Raw genomic sequence first — 21,481 nt, 5'->3', positions numbered from 1 at the left:
AGGAGGCCTCCTGCACTGCCGATATTCCAGCCCAGTCGAAGGCTGCCAGGCAAAATATGTGAGGCTCTGTCCCCTTCCCCTTTGTGGGTGAGGAATTTCCCTCTTCCCCCGCACAGTGGGCTGTGTCCACACCACCAACCTGCGTTCCCTGAAATCTCTTCCTGGGGCTACGCTTGTCCTAGCGATTCAGGGAACAGAGGCTGGTGGTGGCAAGATGAATGGAGGGACCCATCAGGAAGCTTCTGCCTTGCAAAGATCCAGCCATGTCCTTGAGAAGGAGGTTGGCCTTGCCATTGACACTCTGGATGGGGACTCAGGAGATCCAGGTTCAGTTCCTGGCTCCACCATGGGCTTCCCCTGAGAGCTTGCTGAGCCATTCTCTCGTCCCCCCCCTTCCTCTGCCCTCACCATTTAGACGGTGAGCTCTTCAGGGCAGGGACTCTCGCTCACACGACGTGTGTACGAGCACCTAGGACAAGAGGCCCCTGATAGGGCCTCCAGGCGCTACCCAGTGCGAGTAATAACGATGCCAGGCTGGCACCAGAGCGTGGAGACAGGCAGTGCAGGGAAGAGCTGAAGGCAGGGAGCAGGGAATGTGCCTTGGCTGGCTGTGCTGCAGGAAAGTGCTCATTCCCTTCTGGGCTGGGGTGAGGCGCGCAGACGACAGGCTGAGAGGGAGGAGGAAATGTGCGGGGAGGCAGGAGAGGCTTAGAAGGAAGATGGGATGCATTGGTAGCCGAGGGCCCATCGGTCTCCGTTTGCACCTGGCTGGGCATGTTTTGCTGGAGCTGCTACCAGCATTTGAAGAATAACCTTAGCACGCCGTGGGCTTATCAGCCTCCCATGGGCGGTTCCTGACAGCAGACTGGTACAGGGAGCTGCGGCTCTGCCAAGGAATGTCTCGTTAGTATATTAGCTAATGGCGGCTCCTTTACATGCCCGGTGGATAGCGCTTTTCATGGGAGCTTTCCAGAGCACTCCATAAATATTCATTCATTAATTACCTGGGAGCACGTCAGTGCCCCACCTGATTAATAAACACTATCAGCCCCATTTTAAAGATGGGGAAACTGAGGCACAGAGCGCTTAAGTGACTTGTCTAGAGTTGCACAGCTAGTCACTGGCAGAGTGGGGCATAGAGCCCAGGCCTCCTGACTCCCTGTTCCTTGCTGTAACCCCGAAACCAAACTCCCTGGAGCGTCGTCTCTGGCTTCTTCCGTAAGAAGTAAGTAGCCTAGTGTAAAAACACAGTTTGATTCAAGAGAGGAAGGGCAGAACAGAGGGTCTGTGCTGGGTAGGTGGAGGCGCTGTGTGATTGCCCTGGGTTGTCATGACCGGTTCTTTCCTTTCACAGCCTCCCTGAAGCTCTCTGCAGCAGAAGCAGCTCACATGCAGCACCTGCGCCAGTTGCCCGAAGGCCAGCAATCCCCATGCCAGCTGCTGCAGTCGTCCCAGAACATCAAAGGCCACCAGCAACGGGTGGTCACGCTGGCTCAGCATATCAGCGTAATCAGCCTCTCTCTCCTCTTCCCGTGCGGGAGTTGTTCTGGGGCGTCTCCACTGGGGTCAGCTGAGAATGGGCCAGGAGTGGAGTCAGGAGCCTTGGTGGCAGACCCGGGGGGGTGGTGGTAGCCGGTCACCTCGCTCTGCGGCAATCCCTCTGGCCTTTTGCTTTTGGAGGCAGCAGAGTGCTGCAGAGAAGCCCAGGGGAGAAGGGTGCTTCCCGTCCTCCTGCCGATAAGGACCAGCCAACATAACTAAGAGGGGAGAAATAACTAGGGCTCAGTGCCAGAGGGTGCCCTCCCATCCCTTCCTCACTGTCTCCCTACCACATAAACTACAGCCCATTGAAGGGTTGCAGACAGAAGTGCTGACTCAAGGAGTTTCTTCTTCTAGGAGGTTATCACACAAGACTACACACGCCATCATCCTCAGCAGCTCAACTCCCACCTCCAGACCCCGGTGTACTCCTTCCCCGGGGCCACGTGTCCCGTGCTGGACCTGCGAAGGACGCCCAGTGAGGCTTACATCCAGCCGCAGGAGCACGCTCCGGCCTCCAGAATCTCCCCGCAGAGCGAGGGAGACAAGAGGTGAGTTCAGCACCAGCTCGGGACAGCTATGGCTCAGGCTCACTCCCTTCCGCGGTCTCTGCACCAGGGGGAAAGGGAGCGTTTGGAACACCTGGGAGCAAACACAGGCAAACTTCCTGGTGGAGACAGGGCACGTTGTAGTTTTAATGTGGCTTAGCTGGTCACGGGGAGTTACAGGCGCCCCCTGTAGGGTTCACATCGACCGGCTAATGCAGCTTGCCCCGGCCACACAGGGATTTTAACGTGGTAGTGATCCTGCTTTTAAAACACGCCTCTTTTCCTAGTGTGGACAAACAACCGAGCCCTAATCCTGAGCTTTCTCCAGCGCCTGACTGTTCTTAGGACAGTTCCCTGCAGGACCTGTCTCTCCCTGCACCTAGTTCCCTCTGCCCCAGAGACACTCTCCGCTCTCCCGGATAGCCCAGACCAGGGCTAAGTGGACTCACTTGCCAGCATGAGCAGCCAGAAATAGCAGCTTTCTTATGCAGGGGTCTAGCTCTGGCTATCAGGGTAACTCAGGAGCAGAGCCCTGCATTTCCTCTGCAGGGTGCTAGAGTCTGCCCCCTGTTGATTGCAAGAGGAAACAACGTGCTCAGTAGTAAAAATAAAACCCAGGAGAAAATAACAAGAACAAAAAAAACCCTAGAGAAAGTTCCTGACAGCTCCTGCCCATCTCTGTCCCTGGTGATGGGTGGAGTTTTGAGCCCTTGTACTTTCCACCCAGCCATCTTAGTGCTTTTGGAGGGTGCAGGAGTGTCCTGTGTGCGCCTAGAGACTGTCACAATGTGTTAACACTGCAGCACGAGAACACAAACTCTCTGGACTCTGCAGCTCCATACCTTCGAAGGGTTAATTCTCCATAATGTCACAGCTTTTGACTGACGCATTCTAGAGGAGTTTAGATGAGGCCCCGCTCGCTGCAAATGCAGGACGTCGCCCTGGGTAGAGGATGTACTGATAGGACACTTGATCTGAGCCACAAAGTCCCAGGGTTAGTTCCTCTATTTCTGCAGTGTAACTATATTAGGGCCAATTGCAGGATTACATATGAGTTGGCTACAGCTTTGGGGGCCTGTCTAAATTTAATCCTTACGATATAGGTGTGTAGTTCAGAAACACACAAAGCGACACGCTCTTAGCAAACGTGCAACTTAAGGGTAACATTAAGGGCTTGGGCGGTTGGTTTCCCTCTTTTCCATGACACTCCAGTTTGCAGAAGGGTTTTAATCCCTCTTCTCCCGGAGCTGCTGTGCAGAGGTTAAGAGCGTCTCACTGCACTGTCCTCAGATCTCCTGAGCAGAGCAAAGCGTCTGCGGGGAGTGCACCAGATGACTGCATTGAGCCTGTCTCGCCACCAGACGGCATGGGAGAGCTGGAGCACACAAGGAGCACCTCGTACCCAATCTTGTACCGAGAGGGAGAACAGTCAGAGCAGAGGTAACCCCAGGAGATGGGGAATGTGGATTCTTCCTGCCTGGCTGGGGGTTACAGCACACAAGCAATACTCTGGGGTCTTCCTTCCCCTGAGCGTTCTACTCTGAGCGCTTTGGGGGCAGAGACTTTGCCCTCCAATGGCAGCCTGGTGTCACTCAGTGCTGCCTGCCCTTGAGCGCTCTGGCTCCGGCCATTTGTATTGCTGCTGGGGTTGGATATGCCACCAAATAACAGGGGTTAGGGATTAACTCGCTTTGCAACCTCTTCCCGAAGTCCTCCCCTCTGACTGCCAGCGCCCGGGGACAGCACTTTGCCTCCCATCTGTGGCTGTCCAAGCATAGTTCGTTAGCTCTCGCAGCCCCTCTGCGCAAAGTATTTGACCCCTGCTGCAGGGTGATAGACGGAGGCTGAGTGACTTTCCCCAAGGTCACACGCAGAGGCAGTGTCAGGAGTGGAACCCAGGCGTCCTGACTCCTTCCAATTCCTTCCTGCAGCTCAGGACCAGCCTGTCCTGGCAGCTCAGAGATCCACTGCCCTAGATCTCTGTCTGTCCCAAGGTGCCTTACCAGGTAATCTTTCTGCTCCGGTGATTGGCTGAGCAGAAAGAATTCGCTTCCAGGTTAGGGGATTTCGGGGCCCAGAGGAGAATTTTGTTGGGACCCTTGACTCTAGGGTAAGAAGAACTAGGCCAGAAGTGTTTCTCTTCCAGCCAAGGGACGTTTTGTGGTCTGGGATTTCCTGGGGGAATAAGCCACACTGTATTTAGGGGCCTTTGACAGCTTGACTCCTAAGTCTAAGCTAGAAAGCCTCCAGTATCTGGGTGGCCTGGGGGCTGGTTCAAAGCATAGGGTGGCTAATGGGATTGGGGCTCTCTAGACAGAAGGGCGTAGACTGGGCCTTGTGCAGCCATTGCTGATCGCCTTTTGCTTCACAGAATGGGTTCCAAATCCCCAGGAAACAACACCCAGCCCCCAGCTTTCTTCAGCAAACTGACCGAGAGCAACTCCGCCATGGTGAAATCCAAGAAGCAGGAGATCATCAAAAAGCTGGGCACGACCAACAGGAGTGAAACGGAGTACAGTAAGGCTTCCAGGCTGGGGCTTTCACGCAGCAGCCGCCGGAGTGGGCGGGGTGGGCTGAAGGCGCCTTGCAAAACTAAAGAAGGGAGAGGGAATTCCAGAGTAGCCTTCTTTCTGACATGGCTGCTGCCGTGATTTAAAGGGACAGGAGCCCACCTCTCAGACTTGAGCAGTCTGAAGCCAGTTTCTTCTGCAGGTCCGGGGATGAGAATTTGCCGCCCCATGCTCTTATCCCATCCGCGTGATGGCGTATCGTTAAATACAGATGCGAAAGCACATCCTGTGCCTCTCCTGCATACAAGTACCTTGCCTGTGTGCGGCCGGGCGTGTTGGGAAACGTCTTAGTTCAGTGTCTTCCCACTGCACAGATCTGTCAGAGAGAGGAATGGGGCAGGGAGATCTGCTGATGGGGAAAAGAGATAGAAAGGCAGGTGACTTGGAGGCCTTAAGGATGGGTCATAGCCCTATATCGTGATGGCCATTTAGGTCAAATATACCCCTCCGCCACTGCAAGCCGCATTGGTAGTGCCGGCAGCTAGGCCGGGATCTCTGAGGTGCCTCTCAGAAGCCAGTCCTTTCTCTGGGGCTGTCGGTCCAGCACCACTCACCAGCACTGAACTACCTCAATAGGAACTAACTAACAAGTGAAGAATAGAGGAGTCTTAAGAGCTATTGACGTTTTTAATGGCTGTCCAGCCAGCCTGAATTCTGCCTCCTGAAGATGTATCTGTCAGACCCGACATCAATATTGGTACAGCTCTGAAAAAACACCCAGCCTGACTTGTAGTCGAAATTCATCCCATTCCTTCATTAGCCGCTAATAGAGTAGATAGGATCATAATTTAATTTAGCTTGGCATTATACAGTCAATACTAATTCAATTTGAATCCATCTTATAACAGCTGCATTGGATAAGAAGGACCGAGCTGTCTCGTCCTGTGTATGCTGTTACCATAATCCAACCACGTTGTTATGTTCCTTGGGGGATGCATGGTTGAACTGAATGACCTCCCACTCATTTCCTTATCGGGGGAAAATATACAGAAATAGGAAGCCCCTTGTGTTTGCTGAGAACTGCTGTTATTCTAAGGAAAGCAATACCCAAGTCAAATGGCTCAGCTAAGAGGGAAAATATTGACTTAGTATTTCCCCCTCGCGGAATGCATGAACAAAAACTCTTCTTTGGGAATGGGGGATTGAGCCTTTGGAAACACCTCGAAAAGCTCTGGGTTTTGTACCCCAGCTTAACCTCCCAGAGGGCAGGATCTTGGGGTGGAGGGAGACAGGATTGCACTTGTGGACATCAACATGACTCTCTGGAGTTATGCTGCATTAATGCCAGTAGGTATAGACCTATAGCGGTGGTTCTCTATTGCCATCTCTGGTCCACTTGGTGAGAGCAGCGTTCTCCCATGCATCCAATGTCCCAAACCACCACTCCTTTCCTGTTGGGCCACCTGGAAGGGCTTTACAGGCCACTGATGATCTATGGGCCATACTCGGAGAACCTCTGATGTTGATTGGCATGGCCAGGGCTTGCTCATTATCTTGGAGTTGTGTGTCTGGGGGTAGCGTTGCTTTAAAAATGGAGATAATACTTTCTAGTCCCAAACCATCATTTCCCACCCCACCCACCCACAACTTGAACTTGGCCTGGGATTTTGTCAGTGTGGGTAATGTAATGTAGGTACCAGGCCTCAAACGGCATGTCCCATGATCCTCTGGGGTTGAGGAAGTGTTGGGAAGGAAAATCTCCCCTAGGAGTTAACCGTTGTGCGCTGCAGTTCATACTGAGGGACTTTTGTCTTCCTCCAGATGTTGGACAGCCTGGGACAGAGATTTTCAACATGCCAGCAATTACTGGAGCAGGTAACAGTCCCGATATATCTTTATCGTATGTCATACTCTGCCACATGCCACACAGAATTCACAGCCTGAGAAGAGGAGGTTCAGCGGGTTCCGGTGTCATTTACTGAAATAAGATACAGTATATTCCTGGTGGGAAAGATGGGAGGTGGGAGACTATGTGCCTACGGCCCTTCCCTGCTTTGGAAGCTGCTCTGTTGGGTTGCAGGCTTCAAAGGCCTAGTCCTTTCCATGTTGTCAGAATTTGAGGAGACATAAAAACTTAGATCCGGCAGGGCTTTGGCCTGGGATCTGTTGGGTTGGGAAGAAACCACATGACGCCAGCAGGGAGGATGCTGTAGGGTAGCAGTATCTTTAAATGGACTCTTACTGGCAGAGGGCTGGCAGCATAAGGGACAGACTCTGCCGCCGTGAAGAAGTGTGAGGTGACAGAGCCAATGTTCATGTAGGAGCGTGAGCTGGCAAACGGGAAGGTTGGAGCTAGAATCAGAGGGAGAGGGAACAGTATGCTTTAGCTCAACCACATGTGATGGGCTGGATGCAGGGATCAGTGGATGAGGGTCTCTGGCATGTGCTAGGCGGGAAGTGAGACTAGATGATCATGCAGGTCCCATCTGGCATTGGCAGCAGAATTCAAGTCCTTGAACGGTGCTACAATCCCAGCCCAAAACTCAGGAGAGGCTGCCCACCGTTCCCAGCAGACTTCTTGTTTGATTTTCCCAGATGTGTGTCTTGCTGAAAGCAGAAAGTCCCCACGTATCTAAACCATTCAGTGGCTGGTTGGGTGGGGTGGTGTCCCAGGCTTTATCCCGGGGACACTACATCAGGCACACTGACTTGTTAATACTTCCTGAAGGGACATGCCGGACAAAGCAATGACCATCTGAGCCCAGAGGGTGGGGGAGAGAGAGAGAAGACGGGCTCAGATGTTGGTTCCTATACAGACAAATAAACATTGCTCTGAAAGTAAGGGGCCTTCAGGCTTAAAGCCTAGATCAGTAACAATATCAGCTGCTAAGTTAATACTTGGTTAGCCCTGGCATTGTGCAAGGCACTGTACGCTCCACAAAAGTAAAGACCATCCGTGCCCTGAAGAGCTTCCTGTCTAAATGACAGGCACAGGGACAGTGCAGTGCCCCAAGAACTCCGGGACTGAGACCTGATGGGGAAAGGGGAATGGCTGAGGATAGTCTTAAATGAAGGGAGGTTGGCAACTTGGCAGAGTGGGACCGGAAGGTCACGCCACACACCGCCGGGGCATTGTGGTTCTGCAGAGCATGGCACACAGTTCCGCCGCTGAGAGCTGAGCCTGCCTGGGGGATGAGGAGTGAGTGGGGCTGGCCAGGTTCAGAGGACAGCAGTGCATCCACCCAAGTGGGCCAGCAGAAATTTCCCTGTGGGATGCTGTTGTGGGAACAGAGGTCCCACCTTGTTACTGAGAGGGGACGGCCTTGGCCTTGCCGTTGAGTGACAATGAGCTCCTGTGCGAAAAAGACCTTTGCTCCCTTCCTGCAGGACAGTGGTTCTGGAAGTGGAGGGACCATACGTCCATACGGGAGCGCACTGCAGGGCTCCGAAGAGCCGAGTCCATGACTCCTGGCTCTGCGTGTCTCTCTCTGTCTCTCTCTCTCTCTCTCTCTCTGGGTCTCCAAGCTCTTCAGCACTAAAGGAGACATTCCAGCTGCCAGCCCCTGCTGCTCCTCCCCGCTCCAGCACCACACGAGGAGTCAAGGCCGGTGCCAGTGTCCCTGTTATGCTCCATAGCAACAGGGGAGCCCAGCAGCCCTGGACTGTGAGGCCTCTTCCCTCCCCACTGAGAGAGAAATCAGCTCCAGGGGGCTCCCCCTGCAACTGAGGGGAATCCGCTTCTCAAATGATGACCTGTCTTTCCTCAGGCCACCCCTGGGGGCGCAGGCTCCGGTTTCATTTGCAGCCCCTGAGCTGCTTGTGTAACAGGCTTGCCCTTCCCAGCTCAGATGTGTGTCTTTTCAGACGTCAGAGGCTACTGGAGCAGGGCTGCTGTCTGCCTTTCATCTCCAGAGGCGGCTTTTTCCACACAGTGTATAAATAACCTGTGGCAAGCGCTGCAGGATTTTATTGAGGCCCCGCCGAGAACGTTTCCAAAAGGGATTAGGCATTGATAGGGCTGAGAGCAGCACTGGAGTTACAGGGGCTGGAATAGGATGGGGAGTAGCTTGTCCTAGCTCTGACACTGGCTTGCTGGGTGACCTTGGCAAGTCGCTTCACCTCACAGGGCCTCTGTTTCCTCTTCTGTGCAATGGGTACAGCAATGCCTGCTTCCCAAGGGAGTTGTGGGGGCGTCCTTCTTAGCTGGAGTGCACTCTGCGCCCCTCAGCTGAAGTGCGCTGTATACACATGCGGCACTATATAGCTCGCTTCATGAGTCAGACAGAGCGAGCTAGCGTATCATATTCATTCGTTTTCTGTATCAAACCAAAACCTACAGCCCTCCTAGCTGAGTCCCCTCTCTAAGAACATGAACTTCAGTGGCATTACGCCGGGACTGGTCTTTCTGTAGAATGCCTAGAAATGGTTAAACTTCCCAGGGACCTGCACTGGCCCCAAACCCCACCGTTTGCTTGAAAGGCAGGCGTCGGCCATGGGTTCTCCGCCCACCCCGCTCTATGCTGGGGAGCTAGGCCCATGCCCACGGGGCATTCCCACCTTCTTTTGTTTGATCCAAGAGCTCCGTAAGCCCCACGTTTCTGTGGTATCTGCATGGTAGAGGCTGCTGGCAATGGTGTTATCTGCCTTAGAAAAGCTTCCCAGTAGGAGTTAGTATTGGGGGAGGGAGGCGGTGACCAAAGAGCCAGTTTTTGACCCTGCACAGCGGTTAAGCTGACTCACGCCGGCAGCCGAGCCAGGTGGATCCCTTTAGCTGTGAGCTAGGCGCACTGGGGCCGGGGTTTACGTGTCCTTGTCTGTGTCAGCGGGAGCTCGGGTGGGCGCTGGGAAGTGTTGCAGGGAAAAGCCTGTGGTTAAGGGTTGTTCTGCTGGGCTGAGCGAAGGAGAAGGGCAAACCCTCGGGAGTGTTTGGGACACTAGCCCAGAGCGTGTGTGCTGGGAGCTGGGCGGGGATGCTGCCCGTTCGCAGGGGGAGGAATGAACATGTGCACGCTCCCCTGCATAAGATACAAGGAGGGGGCACCATGGCTGCAGTGTTCCTATTGAGAGCAGAGAATTGCTCTGCGGGTGGGAGAGGGGGCTGCAGGCACCAAAGTGGGGATGAAGGAAACACGGCATTTTATTTTCTTGCCTGTATTTTGACTCTGTAAGTTTTGCCCTTGCTCGTTTCCTGTAACCGACGCATTGGGAATGATGGTCCCATGGCTGAGCGAGTGCCCTGCGGTCCCTGTGCGGCGCTGCACCATAACTGCATGGCTTCTGATGACTCACAAGCACTCAGACACATCACTGCGTTTTCTGCATCCTGTTTCCTAATGACATTTGACCCGTAGATGTGGGGGTCTGGACCCCGTGGGCGGTGGATGGTGCAGGGGACTGGGAAGGAATTAAACAGCACGGAAGGATTCTCTCCTCTTGGCCTCCGCCCCTCACCAGAGCCAGCAGAGAACAACTCCACAGGAGAGCTAGGACAGTTCCCCAGCAGGTCGTTGCTGGGCCATGTGCCCACGAGGCACTGCCAGCCTCAGGATCCACGCCCCGCAGCCTGTCACTCCTCAGCTATTGAGGCATTGGGGGCTCCATTTCATTTTTTTTTTTAAATCACTCCCACCCCCCAGACTCTTCCTCACTCAGCAAGTAGTTTTCTAACTCCCCACCCCCAGCTCCTGCCAAGCCCTGGGGCGGGGCGGGGGGACGGAGTGCACTGCAGAGCTTAAAAACAATATGACAAATTTTGTTGCTTTGCAAGAATGTGCTGACTGTTTGTTTCTTCCCTTCTCCCTTGTCTCCTTTCTCCCCCACCCCATCTTTCTTCTTATTTGGTTCCCCCCAACCCATCTCCCACCCCTCACCTCTCCTTCCCCTTTCCGTATCTCCCAGGGCTAATCAGTTGTAGAAGCCAGTCGGTTCAAGAAAATTCCAGTACCAACATGGGGTTGGAGGCAATAATTAGGAAGGCCCTAATGGGTAAATATGACGAGCAGTGGGAAGAGCGCTCGCCTCTCAGTGCCAATGCCAATGCTTTTAACTCTCTGAATGCCAGTGCAAGCGTGCCCGCTGCTATGCCCATAACCGCTGCTGACGGACGGAATGACGACATGCGCTCCTTGCCAGGTCTGCAGCCCTTTCCACCTTCGCCGTTTCTCAGTGGTGTTCAGTCTTTTTTTTTTTTTTATCCTCTTTGTTTTGTGTTTTCCCTTCGAGCTTTGTGAATTTGCTGATTAATCCTGGAATCTTTTACGTTCATGTCGTAGCCTGAAAGGGGCTGTTGCTTTTTCTCTAAAACACTGACCGGGCTCTTTTCCTTGTTTAATCTCTTTTTCTTCTTATGATGTCAAGGTTTATTTAAAAAAAAAAGACCCTCAGCGGAAAGACACTGCAGAGAAATGTACATTTCAAACAAATCCCAAGCCCCAGCGAGGAGCCTGATTCAGCAAGGCCTTTAAGCCTCCCTGCTGAGCAAAGCATTTCGATTTGCTTAAGGCGCCCTCTGCTTCAGTTAAAGCACTTGATTGAAATCAAGTCCTTGAGTGCTTTGCTGAATCAGGGCCTGAGATTGTATTGCCCCAAAAGAAATACTCACCCAGTGAGAAATCCATGCTCCTCTCGGTAGATATGTGCCCCCTGAATAAAAATAGCCCTTTGAAACACACACGCCCTGGTGCGGGAATCAGGGAAGGGACGTTCGGGGCACTGGAGGTAGAGAAGCACAGTTTTCCATTCCCCTCCAGCCCAGGTGTCCCTAGCTCCGGGGGCAGTGCTGTGAGATCCCCGCAGTGCCAGGGGAAATGACCTCATTCGGATGGCAGAAGGGCTCGTGGTTAACCTCCCATCTGGGGCTCCGCATGTACCTGCCAAGGGGAGTTCGCCCACCTTCGGCTGGGTTGATGGTTAACCACAGTTGTAGATTGGCTCCAAGCATTTCTTTAGCTGTCAGTGTTGCCTGCCCATCGTTCAGCTGCTGCGAAGGCCTGGCGCTGCATCTGTCGCTCTGCTCTGGAAGGCAGCCTGGCTCGCTGGTGGCGCGGTGCGAATGGCAGCCCCCAAAACAGCCGCGGCAGGGGGGAGAGGCCATATCAGGGGACAACAGAGGGAGGCATTTGGAATGGGAGGGAAGCCTCAAGGCAGCTGAGAATGGTGGGATAAGGCAGAAACCCAGGGTGGGGAGCATCCCTGCTGAGGCCAGAAGACATAGACCCACTGCTCCTCCCGCCCCAGGCCACGAATCGGGCATCCCAGGATGTGAGAACATGGCTTGCAGGCCTGCGAGGCAGACGAAATGCCCCTGGCTTCAGGGTTGGGCCAGTGTACAGCTCTGGGAACGGCCATTCCCAGGAATCTCCCCATGCCGCTAGGACACGTGGAGGAGGGTAGAACCAGAAATGTTGGCGGGGGGGGGAGGGGAGTCCATCATTCCCCCAGATATCAATTGATTTGCCATCCACATGGGTTAACATGATCTAGTTACAGAAGCACTGAGTGACGCCTCGTCCCTGGCTGGGCTGGAGAACAGGGGGCTGGGCTGCTTATCCTTCGCCAGCATTGTCCCCACTGGGAATTCACCAGAACAGGGCCCTTCAGGCAGGGCCATGCAGAGGTCTTGAGGGCCTGAGACAAAATATGCAAGTGAGGCCCCTGCCCTTCCAGAAGCCGTTACCATGGCGACAGACGGACTGAGGGGTGGGGGGGGGGTGGAGAGCGAGCTCACCCCACAGCAGCGACTCCCATCCTGCAGGGCTGGGCCCAGCTCCGGCCCTTGCGGCCTGGGGCATGAGGTCACAGCACCGCTCGGGTTTGGCCTGACTGTCCCTCTCTCAGGACAGGGGTGGTCAGGTGAGGGTTGAGCGAGTGGTGCTGTAACCCCATGCCCCAGGGCGTAGTGCCACTCAAATGCCCTGGGCGCGGGGGGCAAGGCGAACTGCCCCCGTTGTGCTCCCGGGCGGCCCTGCAGTCAGGCTGTGTAGAGAGGGAGGAGGAGCATGTGGGTGCCTGTTCTTCTCACACGCAGTCCCTGGCCTGCCGAGTCACTCGAGGCCCCTGGCACTGGGTTTTAGACTCCCCAGTCCCTTGCAGAAAGGCTGCTGGGCCAGCGGGCAGACACTCTTCATCGGCCAACCCCCTCCTTGTGCATCCCAGTGCGCAGCCCCCATGCGGGACACAAGCTGCTGCAGCTTGCTGCATGGCCGCAGGGGAGCTCAGCAAGGAGCCGACAAGGCCCTGGGGTGGCTTGGGGGGGTAAGTCGGGGAAGTATTGGGCCCTTTGAGCCTTTCTGTTGCAGCTGCAGTCGCTTCTTCGTTCCAGCAGAGGGCCTTGAAGTCATGGGGCCTTTTAGCGCAGGGTCAATAGGCGTTTGCTGGCAGAACGCCCTGAATACAGGTGCACTCTTGCAGCATGGGAAAACCTGCCCATTTCTGGCTGGGAAATGCCGGGAACTCTGTTCTGTACCATTCCCCGCTGAGACGTCTGCCATGAAGGTTAGCGGCTGCTAAGCTTCCTGTACCTCTAGTGGTACCTGAAGGCGGTACCTGCAAGAGATATAGATCAAGCTCCTAGTGATATTGGGGACTCATCCAGAGACACCTTAAAGGGGCCAGACCTTGAGGAGGTGCTGAGCACCCCCCCTTTGAAAAGCAGGCTCCTTTAAGGCATCTCCAGTCAGGCACCCAAAATCATGAGTGGCTTTTGCAGCCTTGGCCGTGTGGCGTGTGTCTCCAGTGCTCAGTTTGAAAAGCAGGGCGCTTCTCTTTGCAGGCGGAGGAGGGAAGCCAAAGATTGCTGCTGCCAGACCCAACAGCCGCAAGGCCAAGTCCCCAGCGCCGGGCCTGTCCTCCGGAGAGAGACCACCGTCTGTTTCTTCTGTTCATTCGGAGGGGGACTGTAACAGGAGGACACCGCTAACCAATCGAGTCTGGGAGGACAGGCCTTCGTCTGCAGGTAGCGTCGCGCTGCCCCCTCGGGGCTTTGGCTCAGCACTCTGCCAGGGGTGGGAGGGTGAGGTTGCCTCCCCAGACAGGCACCCGGGTCAGCGTCAGCTGAGTCATCCCCTTAAGGAAGTTACTGCTTATTATCCCTGGGGAGACCTCGCGGGAGTGAGCTGTGCCACTTCATCTCGCTCTTGTGCTCTTCCATTCCTGGGCCTCTCTTCCCTGCCAGTTGCGCGGAATTCCAGGGGGCCTCTCTGACCCTGACTGGGGGGCTGGTGAGTGAATTCCCCACCCTGGGCCACCTCTTGGACCATGCTGAGTTTCTCCTTCCCTTCTGCCCCAATTCAGGTTCCACACCATTTCCATACAATCCACTGACAATGAGGCTTCCAACCGGCGTGGTGACAGCCCCGCCGCCAGCGTCCATTCCACAAGGGAACTCCACCAGCCAGCACCACGCCTGGGAGGAGGAGCCCAAGCCCCTGCTCTGCTCCCAGTACGAAACGCTGTCAGACAGTGAATGAACGAAAGAGAGGGAGGGGAAGAGTGGACACACGTGGGTAGCGAGCTGGCCAAGGTGAACTCCGACCATATCAGTCCATGGCGCTGTCAGCAAAGAAGCCGGAGCCGCGCTTTTCCAATCGGTCGATTTCTCACATCAGGAAATTTCTGAATCCTCTTCAGTCTAAAGCCTTAAGACAGCCAGATGAAACCCAGCCTACTTCTCTTTCCAGCACTGGTGTCCTCATGCAGCAGCTGAGAGCCTGAGATACAGTCTGTGAACAGCTGATGGGAGGGGGGGAGGAAGTGCCGAAGGATGCAATCGCTCACTGAATCCCAGTTGTTTACTCAGGGGAGACCAGCTGGTGCTCCAGTTCTACTCCTTAGATTCGGTGAGAACGAGGAAACCCATGTTGGGAGGAGAGCGAGCGTGCTTGGGTGCATGTGCATATACTTTATGTGTGTGTGCGCCTATGCACACATATAGCGTGTATTCTCTGCCTGCACACCCATGTTGCCTGCTATCGAGTACTTGAAATAGGATTAGACTGCCCTCCCCCAGCCTCCGAGTTGTTCCATGTGTTTATCAGCCCACGGGCTGCACCACTGAATTATAAAATCAAAAGCCCCATTTTGTTCCTCTTGGGATGTTCCTTTTTCTTACAGGCATCCCCTGCATGGGATTATCTTCCCCAGCAGGCCCCGGAAAAGCTTAAACAAATAAAAATTACGGGGGTGGGGGGAAGGCTAAGGATCCACTTAACAAACAAAAAGTCCTTCTGAGAAAGAAATCCTTGGTTTATCTTGTAATCAAAAGAAGTTCCCCATATTGTGGTGCATTAATCTGCAGATGAAGGGACTCCGTTGCTCGAAGTGCATTGTTTCCTGAATGGTGAGAAAAAGCAATTGTAAATGATGTATTGGTCTACAGGGTATATTTTTGATACCTTCAGTGAATTATGTCAAGATGTTTGACGTGAGGAAGGACTTAAAACAGTGTTACGTGCTGCTTTCAGTCTCAGCTCCTGGAAAAGAGGTTCTGTTATTGCGTGCAAGATTTGATGAGTTTGTCCATTGTATGGAAATGTAAAAAAGGTCTCGTTGATCCATCACAGTTGTCTGTACGTCAGTAGAATGTATTAACTTAGTTTAAAAAAAAAATGTTGCCACAACTGCAGGGCCTCCTCATTATTACATATACTGCTCTTAAGCCAAGAGGGATTTTCTTCTCCTTCCAGAGCTTTACTCTCTGGCACGGAGATCTCCAGGGAGCCTTTCCGAAGAGCTTGTCAATGTTCGCAGTGGGAGGGGATTCATGAGAAATGTAAAACATTTGTATTGTATTTTTCTGATGCACATGAACGCTCTGCTTTATATTATTTTTCATTCCATGATGTTGGATCATATCTGCAGTTACATGGTTCAAGAACAAAATATTAGACTTTTGTTTTTCCTTCACTTCTGCTTTCTCACTCTGGGGATTTGGGGGAAAAAAGATGATGTATTAAATGCTTTGCATTCTGCACGCTAGAGGAAAGAAGACCAGGACATAGACTTTCTGCCTCTCCCGTTGCCTGTTGGAACAGACAGCTGCTGTGTTGCAGAATATCTCTGATCTGCTAGGAGTATATTGAAGAAAAAGGTTCACATTGTCACACTGTAAATGGGTTTTTTTCCCGACACTGTCCCAAGGGTGATTCTAATGTCAAAGCAACAGAAAGATTGTATGTGGTGGGTGGTTGGGGTGTTTTTACAATGTGCAGGTTTTTAACGTTCACAGACGTTTGTGTCTTTTCTGTTGCCTTTTTTTGTTGGTTTTTTTAAACGCACAAAATATTTGGAAGTGTTTATGTTCCCCAGGTGTAGCTGCTGGTGTGGCATAGCTCAGAAACAAAAAGTTGACAGCTGACATTTTGGGTATAATATTTTACAAAGAAGTTGTAGGTTCGGCTGGGTGAAGTTCAAATTCACCCCTTCCTTCCTCCAATAGCCCTTTAAAAAAAATGACACTACAGCCTAGCATTGTAGTAACAGTGAGGTCAGCTGCAGTGTCTTGCCAAAACCGTTTGCAGTTTTTTAATGAGACATGGACATGCTTTTCACCAAAATGGTTGCCAGAAATCCAGCCCATTTTTGACAGCTGCCGGAAGAGAGAAAAATGTGATTTGTCACAAAAAAATGTTCCCAGTTTTCAGCTAGCTCTAGAGACTTGGACCTTTCACTGTAGCTTTTTTCTGTTTGCATAAGGGATCCAAGCTTTGTCAGCCACCGTTAGACTAGACCTCAGCTGTACCTGGCACTGGGTGACAGCCAGAGGAAATAAACCCAAGTAGCCTGTGCTAAGGGACAGAGAAAGCTGGTCTCAGCTGTCTGAGGGGTTGTCATCTGGTCTTTGCTTAGCAGGATAGGTGCGTAGATCCCAGCAGGGCGAGCTGGGTGTGTGCATTTCCCGCGCCTCGTGGGGAATCTGGCTGTGGGGTGCAGAGGAAGTGGCATCCTGCATGAAAAATAGAGCTGAGCTGGGAGGAGGGGCTGGGATTCTCTTGCGGAATGGCCTGGTCCCTGAAGGTGGCCGTCATAACGTGTCAGATAAGTGAGACGTTTGAGAATTTAGGCTGGAAGTTTCAAAGGGGGCCTAAGGGTGTTAGGCACCTGTCTATCATTGACCTTCAGTGGAAGTTTGGGAACCTTAACCCCTTTAAGCTCCTTTGCAAATCCCAGCCCAATTGGCTTGGGTTTGCCGACATAGCCACCCCACCCCCCCAGGCCAGATATGCTGATGTAGCGGTTCCACTTGCTTCCCATCATGCTCAGAAAGGCCTCGCCCTAGACTCTCCAAGTCAAAGTGAAAACCCTTAGACATCAACATGGATGGTTTGGGGTTAGAGACCCTCGGGCATCCCCCACCAACAGGAAGAAAAGGAAACGCTTGCAAAGTGCAGGGTTAAAATATCACCTGGCAAAGAGCCATACAAACATGGCAGCCCGGGCTGGGTGAACGTCACTGTGCTGTAGAAAGTCCTGTTATGTCAGAGGGGGGAATATCTGATGGGGTGGGGGATCCTTGAAAATCCTTTCAATGTCCCAGGCAGCCGCAGCTGTTTGTCTCCGCAGCCCCTCAGCTTCCCCATTGCTTATTTTCTACCCAAGGGAGGGTTTCAGGCAGAGGAGCTGGGGGAGGGTCTCCTTGTTCAGCGCTGGCCACTGTTTCCTTCTGGACGTTTGCACCGTAGAGGGTTTTAGCCCCAGAAGTCGAATACCTTGGGAGCAGAGTGAGTCTTTCAAAGCCTTAATTGAGTGGTAAGTCTTGAGTCATTGGTCTCTTTTCTTCCCGGCACTTACTGCATGCCAAGAGATGAGTGGAACCACCTGGTACGTCCCTGTCAAAGGCGGGAGCTCGCGTTTAACGAGGACAGGCCTGGGATTACTGACAAAGAGAGAACCTCCAAAACCACTTGGCAAAGGTCGTCTGGTAAATCCAAACCTCTTTAAATATTGCTGAGACTCTTTGTTTGGGTTCTGTGCAGCAGTGCTCATCTTATATGGCTGGATGGACGTCATCCTGTGGCTTCTGTGGTGCCTTGCCTTTGCTGAGGGAGCATGGAAGTGGTCACCTGTTCTTTAGGCACATGCACTCACTGGAAGGAGTGACAGCCAGATGCCCAAGGTGAGCTACCCAGGAAGGGGTGGGTGGGTCTGTAGCAGCCAAGAGGTTCAAACCTCTGTAGTTCTCTTGGGGCTAAAAGAATAGCTGTGGGGAGAGGTGCTCTGGAGCATGAAATCCTGCAGCTGCAGAACAGGAACAGCCCAGTGCCAGTTCCCCGCTCTGCCCCGCAAGGGGCCCCCCAAGCCCGGCCTGCAGGGACCAGCTCCAGGGAGTGCGGATGGCCCATGTGGTGGTGAGTCTGCCCACAGCTGCCAGGTAGGGCGTGGTCCCTGCGGTCCGGGGTGAGGACAGATCCACCGACTCATTCCATGCAGGCAGTTGAAATCAGGACTCTCCAGCAGTAAACTGTCAGGCATTGCTGCTCTGCCGCATGGAGCAGCTGGACAGCTCTTCTTTCAACAGTGACAAACACTAGCCCAGGCTCCTCTTCACAGAGTCAAATGCCCAAAGAAAACCTTGTTAGCGAGACACCGTTCCACTCCTCTGTGTACAGGCCCAGGAAAAATCAAACCTCCTCAGTGCACCCACGGATCTCCACCCTGCTGCTGAGTGCAGACAGGCCGGGCCCAGAGCTCACCGATGGCCTTGGCTAGGCTTGGTACTGGGAGAAGGCAGAAGGGTCTTTAAGAGCTCCCGCTCTCAGATTTGCAGCTTTCTGGCTGGGCTAGAGTCTGACTGAATTGTTCTGGCTCCTTGTTTGTCTAGACGCCTGCGTGGTAGGTGTCGAATGATTTTCATTAGAAAAAAGTCCCCCCAAAATCACGCACCCTCTGTCATCGCAGTCCAACCCGTGCAGATATCCCTAGCGTGTGCTGCGGAAAACACCCAGGGCAAAGCCAAAAGCATGTTGCGTTGCCAGAAATAACAACAAACCTACAATAGCCACGTGTGCCTAGAACTTCGGGCGCCCTTGATGTGGCAGATCCAGCATCGCTGAGTCTAAAGATAACACCAAGCCAAGCTGACAATGGGGTGGTTGGGAAACGTACACAAGCTTGGAGCAGTCACAGTCCATGGCGTCCTAGGCCAGGCTCCTCAAAGGTATTCAGCCACTGATGTCAATGGAAGGTAGGTGCCTCTCTGCTTTTGAGGATCTGGGTCATAGGGCTTAGCTGTACTTTAAAGGGATGTTTTCTCTTAGTAAGTGAGAAATCGTATTCCTATTGAAATGAGCGGCAAAACTTCCACTGACTTCCCCGGGGGCAGGATCACATCCTGTACCATACGCATGGTCTTTGGCCTATGTGGGACCAAAGAAACTCAGTGAGTAGGATTAGACCTGAACTAGGATTTATCCAACTTGGGCTGTTTTTCTGTATCCGGTTGATATCAGTGACTGGAGTAGAGCTGCCACCATGGAGTGCGAAATGCATGTCGTTGTAGTGCTTGTCTTAGGCAAACTCTTCTCCCGGTGTAAATTTATTCAGGTCCAATCAGTGGTGCTTACATCAATGTTGTCTACTTTGTCAGGAAAGAATGGAGGGGAGCCTCTCAGGCTCGGGGATCCGGAATAGAAATAGGTGACCCAGGAAGTTGTGAGTGTGCATTCTGTGTCACTGAGGACTGGGGTTTCTCTTATAGTTACAGTACATGGTATTTCAGTGTTACAGAGCTGAGTATGATCCAGTCATACTCCAGCTTGTATGGAACAAGCAACTATTGCACTTAGAGACACTACGATTTCAAAACTGTAACCCCACCTCAGCCCTCCACTGGGTTTTGGGTTTCAAGGGACTGATCCTTTTAAGAGACTTTCCCCAAAGCCCTTGGCTCTCCCCAGAGCAGCGATGGAATTAGTCTGACGGGGGCCGGGGGGTTGTTTTCACTCACTCGTAGTATGCTGAGGGGTGTGGCCAGGAGCCTGTTGCTTTAGGTTTTCGAGATGCAGTGCTAAGGACAGATGTAAATACGCTGGTCACTTCTGATGTTTATCTAACATGTTCTTGCTCACCCACCTGGGTGTCTTTGAGTACAAGGGACTGGCGTCTTCTCCAGTGTTTGTGACTATGGCCACGTGTACATTCCACACAGGGATTCGGGAATGGCTGTCCCTTCAAAACCAGGTACTTCCTTGTGCCCAGATACTGTAAATTCCGTGTGTGAGTGTGTGTACACTCCTAGACTCTGTGTGTGTGTGTGTGTGTGTGTGTGTACATCTCCATATGCGTGTGTGTGTGTAGTGTGCACACACACGTGCTTTACATGTGCCTGAATCGATGTATTGGCATATATCCATGGATGTACTAAACATACAAGCTGGATTTTGGTAAATCAGGTTCATCACAATTCAGCTAGATTCAGACTCCATTGACTGCAACTCCCATATAAGGTGAGCACTGTCTGTGTTAGCTGAAAGGAAAGACATCTTTCATACGAAACTGTCCGCAGAATCGCTGTCAGATTTTGGTGACACATGTCTTCGTGCTACCTGCTATGATTTTTATTGATCGTGCAATCAAAAATGGAGGTTATATTAAACTATTTAAAGAAAAAGGTTTGAAGTTAGTGTAACCAACTTTCTAATTTGTACAAACAAGCAAAAAGATAAAAGGACAATTTATTGTTTGAACTGTACAAGGGGGAAAAAAATCTATCTTTTGTACAACCAAATTGTGCATAGCTGTTTTGAAGCGAGTTGTATGATAGAACGGACTGTATATAGAACTGATGAGTTGTAAATATTTATGCAGCTTGCTATAAAGGGTTGGTTTTCTTCTACTGAAGGTGAAGTTTTTGTTCACTGTCATTTTGCTCAACATGCCCACTGGCATTGTGGGTAGCAGTGTCTGAACACTGTCTTACTGTTTTAAATAAAAAAAGGAGGAGGGAAAAAAAGCTTATTGCCCACAAAGCAGAGCTCTCCTCTGGTTCTTGTGTACTTAACCCCAGTGACAGCAAGATGGTCAACTGACCTTTCCATGATGGTGACAACTGGGTAGTTTTTAAAGAGGAGTTCGCTAAGAGTGCGTCTACACTGGGATTGCAGCGCAGGTAGACATAGCTGCGCTAGCATGGCTAAAAATAGTGTAGATGCGAGCTACAGGCTTCAGCATGGGCTGTACAAGCATGCCAGGCTGCGTCTATGCTGCGGTGCATAGCTACAGGTGACAGTGAAAGGCACTGGCTGCAGGGAGGCAGTGGTGAAGAGCTCTAGCAGGAAGGAGCTGCCGGAGCCTTTCCCCACCGACAGAGCCTTTCCTCACCAATGGAGCCTTTCCCCACCGACGGAGCCTTTCCTCACCAATGGAGCCTTTCCCCGCTGCCGGAGCCTTTCCCCACCGACGGAGCCTCTCTGTGCAGCAGAGAAAGATTCCAGCAGCAGGGAGGCTGCGGCACTGCTAAAATAGCAGAATGTAGATGGCCAAGGTGCTGCTTGGGCCTGTCTAGAGCTGTGTAGGGGACAAACCCACAGGATTCAGGCCTGGTGTCTTTACTTGCCTGAGCAGTGCCATGCTGTCTCACTGCCATTTATACCCATGCTGGGGCCATGCATTGTGTGTCCTCTCCACATGGCCATCAGCAACGTGCAGTGTGGATGTGCCCTCTGAGGCAGGTGAGTTGGAATCCTGCATTTACACGTAACATGCCAAACACAGAACGCGCATTATCCCACAACACACGTTGCTCTGCTCTTCCCCGCAGGGAGCTCTAGTTCCAAGCAGCTCGGTGCACAGGTGATAAGCACCATGCAAGCACCTGGACAATTACCCCAGGCAATGGCACCAGCTGTGGTAAGAGGAGGATTGGACATGGTGGGGATTCATTCTGCCTGC

The 21,481-nt window shown here is 52.6% G+C and overlaps 1 protein-coding gene across 22 annotated transcripts in view; it reads left to right on the top strand.

Moving 5' to 3' along the window:
* NCOR2 (nuclear receptor corepressor 2) overlaps nucleotides 1-20,470 on the top strand; it is a 404,125-nt gene extending 383,655 nt beyond the window's left edge. For 11 of the 22 annotated variants that reach the window (XM_044990011.1, XM_044990013.1, XM_044990008.1 and 8 more), the window contains 8 exons: nucleotides 1,355-1,506; nucleotides 1,897-2,090; nucleotides 3,378-3,527; nucleotides 4,459-4,604; nucleotides 6,419-6,472; nucleotides 10,496-10,729; nucleotides 13,368-13,550; nucleotides 13,889-20,469. In XM_044990011.1, the coding sequence (XP_044845946.1) occupies nucleotides 1,355-1,506; nucleotides 1,897-2,090; nucleotides 3,378-3,527; nucleotides 4,459-4,604; nucleotides 6,419-6,472; nucleotides 10,496-10,729; nucleotides 13,368-13,550; nucleotides 13,889-14,064 (1,289 nt within the window). In that variant the 3' untranslated portion in view covers nucleotides 14,065-20,469. Of the gene's footprint in view, nucleotides 1-1,354; nucleotides 1,507-1,896; nucleotides 2,091-3,377; nucleotides 3,528-4,458; nucleotides 4,605-6,418; nucleotides 6,473-10,495; nucleotides 10,730-13,367; nucleotides 13,551-13,888 lie in introns of all 22 variants that reach the window. The other 11 variants (XM_044990014.1, XM_044990016.1, XM_044990022.1 and 8 more) reach the window with 7 other exon arrangements.
* The last annotated feature ends 1,011 nt before the right edge of the window (nucleotides 20,471-21,481 follow it).

This window comes from Mauremys mutica, chromosome 16 (assembly GCF_020497125.1).
Source record: "Mauremys mutica isolate MM-2020 ecotype Southern chromosome 16, ASM2049712v1, whole genome shotgun sequence".
Taxonomy (NCBI): domain Eukaryota; kingdom Metazoa; phylum Chordata; order Testudines; family Geoemydidae; genus Mauremys; species Mauremys mutica.
This window is presented reverse-complemented; position numbering and strand designations above follow the sequence as displayed.